Raw genomic sequence first — 12,587 nt, 5'->3', positions numbered from 1 at the left:
GGGTTCTAGAGCCATATACACATAGATTTATAATCTATGTTGTATTTATAATTCTCTATTTTTATCAGCTTTTACTCTGAATATTTCACTTAGCAGGGGCAGGCGGTAGCGTAGTGGGTTGAGGCACTATGCTAACAGCCGGAAAATCGCGGTTTCAAGTCCTGATGAGGTCATTGGATTTTTCAATTGACCTAATCCTTCCAGCCACACTATGGCTCTGGGGTCGACTCAGCCTCTAACAGAAATGAGTACCAGGAATATTCTTGGAATGTTCTTGGCGGTAAAGGGCGGCCGACGAGTAGGGCTGAACTCACCGCCATCTATGAGCCGACTGTCTAGGAAATGTGGAAACCTCAACATCTCACAACCCTATGAGCCTCCACGGCCTGTTACTGGAATACCTTTACTTTGCTTTCTTTTTTTATTTCACTTAGCAATTTGCACGGCGAATTGGACCTGGCGCTGTATCGGTGGGCAGTACACCCAAAGGGATCGGGTAAAGCGGTGCAAATGAGTCGTACAGACGGCGGGCGACTTCTACTGTCCTTATTTCTAAACCTGCCTGTTATCGGCATACCATACAGCGGATCTCATCACGTCCACTGAAATGAAAGCAAGGTGTGTATGGGCCTCGGGTAGGGCACATCACCGGACCTGCCCCTCAATCGGTGTGCCGGAAACAACGTCCATATACGAACTGTGACGCATGTTCCGGCAAATTGTAGCGCTAAATCCCTGTAAATAAATGCAACAACCAACTGCGTCGCAGTAAGGGCCGGGCAGGGCAGGGCCGGCACACGAATCCCAAAAAACTGCGCTGTATGAAGAGCTCTTCTTGCTCGGACTAAACAGTAGACAAACGTGATCAAAACATTTTGCCCCGGTCGGCCGATTTTACCGAGCGCTCCCAATACCAAATTGTAACAAAACGAATGAATGAACTAACTTTTTGTGACTCCTTTAATGGCACTGCCAGTAGCCCTGATCAGGCCGTGGAGGCCCATAGGGTTGTGACATCGAGACTCCCACATTTTCTAGACAGTCGGCTCACAGATGGCGGCTAGGTTGTCAGCCTTACGCGATGGCTGCCCTTTACCAACTAAAGATTCCTGGTACTAATTTCTGTTAGTAGCCGAGTCGACCATAGTTCCATTGTGCGGCTAGAAGGATTAGGTCAATTAAGTATCCAATGACTTTATCGGGAAAAGAACCCGTTACCTTCAGGCTTGTACTATCTTGATTCAACCACATACGCTACTGAATGCCCCAATATAGAATTACACTTCTCATGACTGTACAAGAACACTGTATAGTTTACTGTGGGTGTAGAGAGGCTGTACAGCTGTTTATTCTCCTGCTGCCACCGTACAGACTGACAGGAACTTGCAACAGTGTGCAGAACTGCACTTTCCGTGACTGTACAGGAACATTTTAGAGATTATTGTAGGTACAGAGAAGCCGTAAAGCTATTTAGGTCCATGCTGCCACCGTACAGACTGACAGGGACCTGCAGCAGTGTGCAGAACTGCACTTTTCGCTGGCAGCCGGAGAATTGGAACGAGGAGACTTCTGCATTATTTTAGGATGGGGTCTCAGCACCACACAGTCTGGGAGTCTCTGGGGCGCAAGAAACACGGGGGAGTTGCTGTGAGATGTTTGACGGCAGTTGCTGCTCCGTCAACCGCTAATCTCTTACAGCTTCCTGCGGTGACTACTCGGCAAAGTGTCGCCGTCACTTGCTCTTTACGTCATTCGTACATTCACACTCACGAGCTACACAGATAACAGCATGTATCAGCAAGACAACTTGCCGTCCACACTGGTAGTCAAAAGAAGGCAAATTACAACTTATTTACAGGCTAATAAAATAGTTGAATAAATGCGAAGTCCAGGGCACATTCTGATTTCTGCACTACACGAGTAAGACGGATACGCGTCTTTATTATTTAAATAGCCAGTTCCTCCCTCAAAGGAAACACACCTCGTCTCCATTACAAAGTGACCGCAGTAAGTGCCGTTTCGGGAAACACGCCGCGCCTATTTTGAGAATCACACGAAACACAATTACTGTGTCAACTGTCTGAGAAACATGACCCTACACAGGACCACGTGCACAGGAGCGAACATGTGAAACTTCTCCCACAAACAAATAAAAACAAACTCCTTGGTTTTAGTCCGCAAGCGAACTATACCGACCGAGCGACTGCCGCTTGTCGGCGAAGTTAGTGCCAAATTTAGCGGATAGAGGGTGTCGCGTGGTCAGCGCGACGAATCCCTACGGTCGTTAATCTCGGTTTTCTAGACCGGAGCCGCTATTTCTTTGAAATACCGCCTCAGTTATCCTCAGGGTCTGAGTGGACCTCGTTTCAGACCCACCACTTCTCAGAAAAAATCTGAAAGCGCCGGGAATCGAACCCGGACCCCTGGATCTGTAGCCAGGAACTCTGACCACTAGACCACAGGGGCGGTCAACTCCTCCCACAACCTCACGAAAAGTATACTTGTACTTTCTTCAACTGAGTTCAAGAGCCGGGGGAGAGGGTGAAAAACGGTGCGCAGTGAAGGTCCCGTCTGCTGCTGATACAGACCGAGAGCTCTCCCGCGGACAGTAATGTACTGGAACCCCAGTGAATATCGGCTCGTACAGCGGCAGGGAAAGTTCGCGTGTCCCCGTGGTTTTCACGCACTCACCTCTAATTCCTGTGTCTCGGGTGATTTTAATTTCAGTGTTGACTTGACCAGCAACATCACAGCGCCAATGGATGTCCACTGTCTTGTGGTGTGCATGTTGCGTCACGCAGCAGGCACATGGACACACCATACATTTATTTCTTACATGTTTCCGCTCATTACGCAGTCATCAGATTTTTTTTTTTTTTTTGCATTCACTTGTATTCGTCTTCTGATATCCCTACATTTGCCATTTGGGACTGGCTATGGATGGACTACCGAGGAGACGGAGTTCGAGACCCGGTAGAGTCAAGAATTTCTCTTCTCCACATTGTCCAGACTGGCTCTGAGATCCACTCAACCTCCTATCCAATGGGTACCGGTGGCTCTATCCCCGGCAGTAAAGCAGCCGGGGCGTTAAGCTGGTCACTCACCTCCAGCTAGTGCACAGGTCAAGAAAACGTGGATCTATACATCCACTCATCCATACGTCTTCATAGCGTACTGATTAATTAGTTGAGCACAGGGACAACTTTACCTTATCTTTCAGTGTGTGTATTCGGGCCTACAAAAATTCTGAAAATTCACATTTCGAGAAACATGCATTTGGCCTGCTTCACTGGCAACAAACTCATCCAAACGCAGTCTAAACCTCCAGTAGCAAAAAGAACAAGAGCCTGTCGGAACAAGCCGTGCTGGGTTCGCATAGCGATAGCCTCGTCTTCGTGAGGGACAAGGTTTGGAATCTCGGCCTGTTTACCCGCTTATTTTCTTGGTTTTCTTCAGTCTCTCGATTACGCTACGGCCACTTCATTTCCAATTCGTCCTACAATTCCAGGCTAAAGTACTTCCTGTAAGTACTAAGCGCTGTGTAACAAAGGTACTTAAAACAATACACAAGATCTGCAATTGTGTGCAGTGAGGACCACTATGCTACAAGCCGGAAGGTCGCAGAATCGAATTCAGATTTCGATTTTTTTAATTTACCTATTCCAGCCGCACTATGGCCCTGGGGTCGACTTAGGCTCTAATAGAAATGAGTACCAGGAATATTCTTGGGGGTAAAGGACGGCCGGCGCGTAAGGATGACAACCTTACCGCCATCTGTGAGCAGATTGTCTAAAGAAAATGTGGGAGCCTCGACGTTTCACAACCCTATTGGCCTTCACGGCCTGTTACAGGGACAGCTTTACTTACTTTTACAGTGAGGACAAGAACCTAAATATCTTTGTAGACATGCTACACCCACAGGAAGCTACAAAATGTTCCTTTACAGCCACATGTATTCTGGGAAATGTTCTGCTGGTCGCATCTGCATGCTCCGAAAGCCTTGCCAATACTGTTCAGCCTTTCAGCTGAACCTGGCACTCAAATTCCGCATCCTGTAAGACAATTGCGGCCTCACACGAGTAAAGCTCTCGGCCTCGTGAGATCTAACGAATTCTGACGCCGCATCAGCAAGCGGATGGATCGAGACAAGATCCTTAAACTCGTCAGTTTCAGCAAAATCCTAAAGTGAGCTGGATTCAAAAACGAACTCCTGAAATTCCGTACAACATACTTTAAGTAAAAATCAAACATACACATTAGAATTGGGCGAATGAGGGCCGTCGGGGGGACAAGCCCACCGTCTGCCCCCTGACTTTTCTAGAAAGAAATCGAAACTTGCGTGAACTAGTACAGCAAATATTTATCATAAAAACGAAAGGTATTAAAAATAAACTTAAAAACAGCTTAACATGTATGTTTTTAACTCCCCCACGCAAATATCGCGGTGGTGACCACGACCAGAACCCTCAACTGCTACAGCACAACAGCGTAGTAATTATCTCGCGCCATGAAGCTGAGTACTTCCGGGGAGTGATCAGTTGCTCGGCTACTCAAAGAGTCCCTATCCCGAGTCAGTTTAATCCAGTCCTTACAGCCCGACCCTACTTCTCCAACATCCACTTCACCTGACACGTCCACGTCTCATCCTCGTGGCTTTCCCACCAAAAGCCTTCTTCTCCCCCGCGCGTGCTACATTGCCTGCTCGTCCAGCTTGCGGGGTTCGGTGTGGGGTTAACAATTTGTTATGAAATGCTGCACAGTAGGCAACATAAAACAAAGTATAAAGCACAATAAATAAATAAATACAGTGGCAGTAACTTCGTAAATACTCAGTATCATCACAGCTTGTGAGTCGAGAAACGGAAACAATTGCGAAAGTGAAAACAAACGGCTTACCGTTCCAACCATGAGGTGAGACACCATTCTGCCACACGTCAAGAGCCGATCCGTCATGCAGGATTAATCGGTCAACAAGTCAACTGTCCTGGACACACAATCGCACAAAACAGGGCAAAAGTTTTCCTTTTCTTGTTGTCACAACACGAGAAAGTAATGAAGTCCCATGCTAAAATATTGCACTAACGCTACAGTTGCCTTAATATTTGTGTTCAGAAGAGCGAAAACGTAAATATTTACACTAGCGAAAAGGAGCAAACGTACCGCTGCTGTTTTTCTAAATCCTAGCAAGAAGGCAATGCAAGGTTAGAAAAACGTGACGAATGGTTTCAGCGCGCGCACTCCTCACCATGACGACGGAGAACCGCCCTCCGCAATGCTATTGGCCGTCAGAAGCAGACTGGATTCGTCCGTCCATTAGCCCATTCTGCGTAAAGGTGGGCCCCTGGGGGGGGATGACACCAGCTCCACCCATGCGCCCCCCTCCCCCCCCATATAATTATTTCGTTATAGTGTGAGTGGGCTCATGTTGACTGCAGGTGACTTTCGGAAACTCTTGTTGTCAGCAATCGCAAATTTCATGAAACATTCGTATTTAGAAGAGCTTCTTGAAACCCATTTTGTATCGTTTCCCCCCTTTGGATTATGAGCACAGGAGGGGAACCCCAACACTCTGATGGAAAAATGATACTCGCGAAGCTTACGTCTTCTTAACAGCAATAACTCAGAATTCCGACATTCTCGGAATTTCCAGAAATTCTCGTTCATAAGAGAGCAGACTTAAACGTACATTCGATGACGCTCATCTGAAATTACACAGATCGAATTCCTTGACGTACGCCTATCAACAGTTCATGCCATTTTTTTCTTTCACTGGCTCTACAGCCCCTTGGGCCCTGGCTTTCGGTTTCATGATCATTTCACGAACGGTAAGACTCCTTGGACGAGTGATCAGCTCGTCGCAAAGCCTCTACCTACACACAGGAGAATACAAACACAGAATAAACAAATACACGCACTAAATAGCCATGCCCTGAGTGGGATTCGAACCCACGATCCCGGCTTCCGAGCGAGCGAAGACAATGCATGCCTTAGACCACTCGGCTACCGCGACCGGCAACATCAGCCATTTACTGTTCAAAAATTAACGCTTCAAGTGCTAAAAACTAAATTAGAAGAAGAATTTTTTCTGCTTCACCGTGTCTTATTTAATTGTGTCATCAAAGTAAGCCTTCACATTCCCTGCTTTATCTTTGTTGAAACCGAGCACGCTCGTACAACTTTACGCTTTTATTAGGGAGGTGCTCCTTTCGAACCTCGTGACTGATGTTTTCCCGATGTTCCTCAGTTCCATCAAGCAACTGCAGTGGTAGTACGTCTATCGGGCCACCACCGTTTCCTTCCAAATCCTTTCCAATTCATCAACTACCCTACAACTCGACAGTTATGTAGTCCAGTTACTCAGAGGGTCGCAAAACACAAACGCTTTCCCGTGTTCATTCGGCGTAATTAAGTAGATCCCATTAATGCGAACATGGGCTAACCTCAGGAAGGTAAGTACTCCGTTACGGTGCCCCAGTGGCGCAACATTCATACCAAGATTCACCGAACAAGTTAGCTCAATCGGTAAGTAACGTTTCTGACTCATAGACCTATTCGGGAGTTCCCCGGTTCGAATCTAGGCCGGAACACCGACCATCTGTAACCGTTCCACTGCCAAGAAGCCTACTTGTAATTTCAATGTAATTTAATTTATTAATTTAGTGTTTGATTGTTGAATGCAAAGAACAAGTATGGAGACATAGGTCTGTTCTTACATGTAGAGGAGTTAGCGTCCTTCTCATACATGAACAATAGGCCAGGAAGAGGCTTGTAAACCTTTAGAAATATTACGCGAAAAAGTAACTGCAAGAAATCTTTTAGTTAAGGCAATAAAATTTTACTGGTACAAGCTATAACTTTGGAAAGCGAGATGTTAAATAGCCCAAGCAACGCTTCGCAATCTATCAAATTCTGACAGGATACCGTTAGAAGTCAGAATGCCAAGAAGCCTTGCAATGAGGAAAAAGATTGGCGGAATACGTAATTCGGATGCTCCAGATTTTTAAACCTAGCCAATCACTAAATTTTGAGGGTGTGACAGAGCCGAGGCCTAATGAAACCAGGGCTTCATAGTCCTAAGTGGAGTCAGTTGTCGGGAAGTCACACACAGGCCCGGGAAGAAATCAGACGCAAACTTCGTGTCAGTCAGTCATTCACCGCTTCTTTGTAACTTGTTATGTGTGTGTGCCGCAGATTAAGATAAAGTACTGATTTGAAGTTATATTCAGAAGTGGATCAGCAATAAGCAACTAAAAGTGTGTGAAACATAATTAAATATAGATTTTAATTGTGCTTGGATAGTATGTGTTCTTTCTTCATTCTTTGAGTTGTGGCCCGTCAAGGCTCTGGGATAAGAGGACTCAAGCTCTACCGGACCAACAAAACCCACATCCTCAATAAATTAATCCAAAGATCAAAAAACCCTGAGATTTAGCGCAAGAAAGAACAGCGAGAGCGACCAACGTGTGCGGGCGAGGTGAAAGAGCAATTAATAAGAACAAGGTAGGTGAAGGTGTTAAATATAAAAAGTGAGAAATGGGAAAAGGAGGCCGGAACGGTTAGACATCCTGACGTCCTTCGTGCATTTCATCATTCCCTGCAGAAAAAAGGCCTCGACAATAGATCAAATGAAGTTCTGAACGCTTCCTTCTATTTCCCTTGCAATTCAGCAACCCCCCTGATCATCAAAGCGGCCTCCGTAGTCTAGGGGTAACGTTCCCACCTCATGACTCAAGGTACGCGGGTTCAAACCCGGCGGAGGTCGTGGAATTTTTAAGGGCGGAAAAATTCAGGGAACAAGTCCTCCGGGAGGAACTTTAAGTCGTGGGTCTCGTGTCGTAGATTTACGGCACGTAAAAGATCCTCATGTCTCTAGGAGACCTCTGAGCAAAATTTGGCAAAAGTTTTCCCGCCCAAGTAGTTTCCAATGCCTCCGGTAAATGAGGAAGTATAGGGAACCACTGCCAGCTTCGCTGGCTGAACGGGGCTGATATGAGCACCAGTACCGGCAGGGTATGGCGACTGGTGGAATAACAAAGGGGGACGTACAATAGACTATTAGTTGCGGTGCATGGGGAAACCCGCCCCCTCCAATAATAATAATAATAATAATAATAACAACCCCATGATCATCCTACAGTTAGCCAGGATAGCGCAGTCGGTATAGCGACTGGCTAGGTGCTGGGGTTCCAGTCGCAGAAGGGTCAAGAGTTTCCTCTTCTCATCTCGTTGTCCAGACGGGCTCTGAGAGACCACCCAGCCTCCTACACAATGGCTTTTCCCAGGGATAAAACGGCAGGAGCGTATAGCTGACCACTCACCTCCAACTAGTGCCGAGGTCAAGAAAACGTGGATCTATACATCCACTCTCCCATACGTCTTCATAGCGTAATGCTTAATTACTTAAACACAAGAACAAACTTACCCTTTTTTTTTCATTGACGCTAGGCCTACCGCCATGAAACTCTCCATTTCACTTCGGTTTACTAGATCTTAGACTTACGGTAGGACTCCTTGGGCGGATGATCAGCTCGTCGCAAGGCCTCTACCTGTACACAAACACAGAAAAACGCACACAAACATCCATGCCCTGAGTGGGATTCTAACCCACGATCCCGGCTTCCGAGCAAGCGAAGACAGTGCATGCCCAAATTTACATTTACCACCCTACAATTCTATGATATAGGAGTATATATAGGCCGAGTCACAGTGTCGTTAAACAAACCATGGAAGTATAAATAAAATTGGACTATCCATTCTTCGGAATGTCAGCTGGTTCGAATAACACACGTGTATAGGAGATATTCACACAGGTGGAAACATGCTTTCTCTACGTGAGAATGGGAAGAACTTGGGTACCAGCCCCACCAGTACGTGGAACAAAGGTTCCCTGAAAATGCATGTGACTCCACATGCAACTGGATCGTGTGAGCTTGCGGTCCCCGTGGCAAAGCGTGGCATTAATTAGTCGCCATATTGCTGGCTCCGCGAGTTGCCGCTGTTGCTGGGCAATTCGTAGGAATGACAAATGACAGGCTCCCACACGCACGCCGGCTGACTGTAATGTACAGGCACTCCACAACCAGAATCAGACTTCCAATGGACCACAAATTTGGATTTTCAACTGGAAATTCTTAACCGGAAAGTGTGCTGAGGAGAGGGGCTTCAGTTTACTGGGCTCAGCACTAAGCACCCTACCGATATAAAGCAACTAGGCAACTCTACAGAAAAGAAAGGAAGAAATGGAAAGGAACAAAACAAAAGCGTTAAGTAACTGCATGAGGCAGAGCCCTCTTCTAGAATACACCAATTCCTTAACCACTCAAGAAATTCTCTGCATTTTATGCGGCCCGAAGTTTCATTATCGTGTTCACAAGAGCCCGCCACTTGTCCCTGTCATGAGCCAGAAGAATCTCATCTATACCACCTAAACCTATTTCTGTATCCTTACCTTCTCTTACTAAAGCTCTGTCCGGAATGCTTGCTACATGCCTTGCCCATTTAATACATTTTTACTTGAACATTCCGATAGTATCTGGCTAGGAATGCAAATCATGAAGCTTCTCATTACGAATTTTTTTCTTGCCTCCTGTTACTTCATCCTCCTTCGGCCCAAATAGCGCCCCCTCGGCACCCTATTCCCAAACACCCCCAGTCTAAGTTCTTTTAGTGTCAGAGCCCAAGCTTCACATGCATACAAAACTACAGGCAAAATATAGTAGTTCTGTGTATTTTAAATTAAACTTAAGGACAGAAAACAAAGACTGAGTAAATGCGAAGCAAAGAAAGGTGATGAAGAACGAGAATGAGAGGTAGAGGGGAAATGAACCCCAGCTACTGGCATGACGGCTCCCGGTCTTGCCGCTACATCACCGTAGGAAATTGACTGAGTTCGTCTCCGAGGGAACCTTCTACGTATTCATACCTAACATATCCAGTTATATCCCCAGGGGTAAAGCGGCCGAGGCGTGAACGTGGTCCTTCACCTCCATCTAGTGCCGAAGTCAAGACTGCGCGGAGCAATATCTCCACTCCCTTACGCGCCATGTCATTCAGTTTAACTAATATAAATACAGGCACTATGCTACAAGCCGGAAGGTCACAGGTTCGATTCCCGGTGAGGTTACTGGGTTTACAATTGACCTAATCCTAACAGCCATACTATTATTTTTATTGCTAGTGGGGTGGGACTAAGTTCCTTGTACTGCGGCCACTTCTGGCCTATTGTACCAGCCCCAGATGATAGGTGAGGGTGATTGTGGAGCAATTCGTGGAATGAAGATTGGCAGGGGAAACCGAAGGACTCGGAGAAAACCAGCCCCAGCGCCACTTTGTCCACCACAAATCCCACTTGACCACACCAGGGAACGAACCCAGGCCGCGTCGGTGGGAAGCCAGCGACTAACCGCTTGGGCTATGGCACGGCCTTACAGCCACACTATGGCCCTGGGGTCGACTAAGCTTCTAACAGAAACGAGTACCAGGAATCTTCCTGAGGGGTGAAGGGCGGCCGGCGCGTAAGGGTGGCTACTAGTACAGACGAAACAAAGGCTTCAGTGGGCACGGCTCCTTTGCAGAGCCGAAAAGGGAAACGTTTCCGGTGACGTAATTAACAAACTCTGCCGACACACGCGATTAGAACGGGACCTGCTGAATTGGGGGTGGAGATTGCATGTCACAGAGGTCAACCCGAGAACTCATGCCATAGCGCATCTCTTACACACGAATTGGGCCAACATGTGGCTCGCGAGCCGCTTACGAATATTTTGAATCATTAGTGAGGTTCGAGGAAAAAATTCAGTAATTATTTTATTATTATTATTACATATGGATCAACCAGTAGGAAGCAAACAGAAGACGGAGCATGTTCTCTGCTTCCTGGTTCCTTGCTTGGCTCACTCTTCAAGCACGATATTCATCCGAAACGTCGGCGAACCCCCCGACTATATGACGTTACAGCCCAGTAATTTGCATAGACATTGACGTGAGTACCTCACATCCAGCAAGTCAGGTTCTGTTGTCAGGACATATTTCCCATTTGTATGGCTTTGTTAAGGTCAGTTGAGGCGCCTCCAGCAAGTTCCAGAAATTTAAATATAGGCATATAGGGTTACAGTTGAAGCTGATGGGTTTGCTTGCGACTAGTTGATGTAACGAGCGATCTGATTGGATACCCTAACTCATGGAGACTTGATACAAGGAGAACTACGCTAACATATCGCGCATGCGGAGGTGAGCAAATACCAAATTTTGAGGACATTAAGGCCTATCGTATAGTTGGAGCGGGCATTAAAACGTGTTTCCAAATGGACATCAGAATTTTGAAATTCTTAAGATAAAAGTACCAGATATTCCGATAATCAGAGCTCACATGTACATTCGGCCAACATGCGTGCGGCCGGTGAAGAAGAAGCGGCTAGGAAATGCAGCCGGGGCTCGAAATCTGCGTGGAACACCGTAACAAAACACGTAACAGTCAGGGCGTTATCGCCTGTGTCCTGACCAGTAGGCAGGCACGCAGTGATACAGTGACTGCGCCTCGAAATTGAGCGGCGCCAGTTCTGTGCTCCAACGTACGGTAAGCCAAATTGTTCCTATGCGTGATATCGCAACACGCCACGAGGATGTATGGGGGAGTGGAGGTATAGCTTAAACATTCTTAACCTCGACACTAGGTGGAGGTGAGTGGTCAGCTTCACGTCCCGGACGCACCACCCCGGAGAAATAGCCCCTGAAACCGACTGCATATGAGACTAGGTGGGCCCCAGAGCCGGTCTGGACGTTGCTGAGAATCGAACACGCATTCCTCGGCTGTCCAGTTAGGCTTCGGGAACGCATCCTCGCATAAAATGCGACCGCACTGTGTAGCGAAATATGCGTTATAAAAAAGGGGAAGATTTCCCTCTCCTTAATTAATTAAGCACTACGTCACGAAGAGGTATGGGGGAATGAATGTATAGATCCACGTATTCTTGACCTCGGCAGTAGCTTGTGGACAGTAGTCAGCTTCACGCCCCGGCCACTTCACCGCAGGGTAAAAAGCCCCCGGTTCCCGTTGGCTAGGAGGCTGGGTGAGCCCCAGGACCGGTCTGGACGACGTGGAGAGGAGAAAAGCCCTGTCCCTACCGGGCCTCGAAGTCCGACCTCTCGGCCGTCCAGCCTATAGTCAGACGATATCCCGGGTCCGAGATACACTTTATGCATGAGTCAATGATCTTGTGGATGAACATGAACAGTGTGTGCGGATGGCAGAGTCGTGACCCTCTTCAAGGAGAATTGTCAAACTGTCATGAATTATTTAAAATGCAACAGTTGCATCCGCGCACAGTTTTGACAAAGATGTTTCGGGAAATGTTACTGCTGCTCGCGGAATATTTCGCGATTTTTCCGAGACTGTACAGGAACATTTTATAGCTTACTGTAGATGTAGAGGGGCTGTAAAGCTATTTAGGTTCCTGCTGCCACCGTACAGACTGACAGGGACCTGCAACAGTGAGCAGAACTGCACTTTTCGTTGCCGTACAGGAACATTTTATAGCTTACTGTAGGTGCAGAGAGGCTGTAAAGCTATTTAGGTTCCTGCTGCCACA

General features: G+C 47.0%; 1 protein-coding gene across 3 annotated transcripts in view; it reads right to left on the bottom strand.

The window, feature by feature from the left end:
• The window catches only part of LOC111873566 (forkhead box protein L2-like), a 73,212-nt gene extending 67,981 nt beyond the window's left edge, over positions 1-5,231 (bottom strand). For all 3 annotated transcript variants that reach the window (XM_023868377.2, XM_033755120.1, XM_023868376.2), the window contains exon 1: positions 4,897-5,231. In XM_023868377.2, the coding sequence (XP_023724145.1) occupies positions 4,897-4,953 (57 nt within the window). In that variant the 5' untranslated portion in view covers positions 4,954-5,231. The remainder of the gene's footprint in view (positions 1-4,896) is intronic.
• Between the last annotated feature and the right edge of the window lie 7,356 nt (positions 5,232-12,587).

Source organism: Cryptotermes secundus, unplaced genomic scaffold (genome assembly GCF_002891405.2).
Source record: "Cryptotermes secundus unplaced genomic scaffold, Csec_1.0 scaffold631, whole genome shotgun sequence".
NCBI classification, from domain to species: Eukaryota; Metazoa; Arthropoda; class Insecta; order Blattodea; family Kalotermitidae; genus Cryptotermes; species Cryptotermes secundus.
This window is presented reverse-complemented; position numbering and strand designations above follow the sequence as displayed.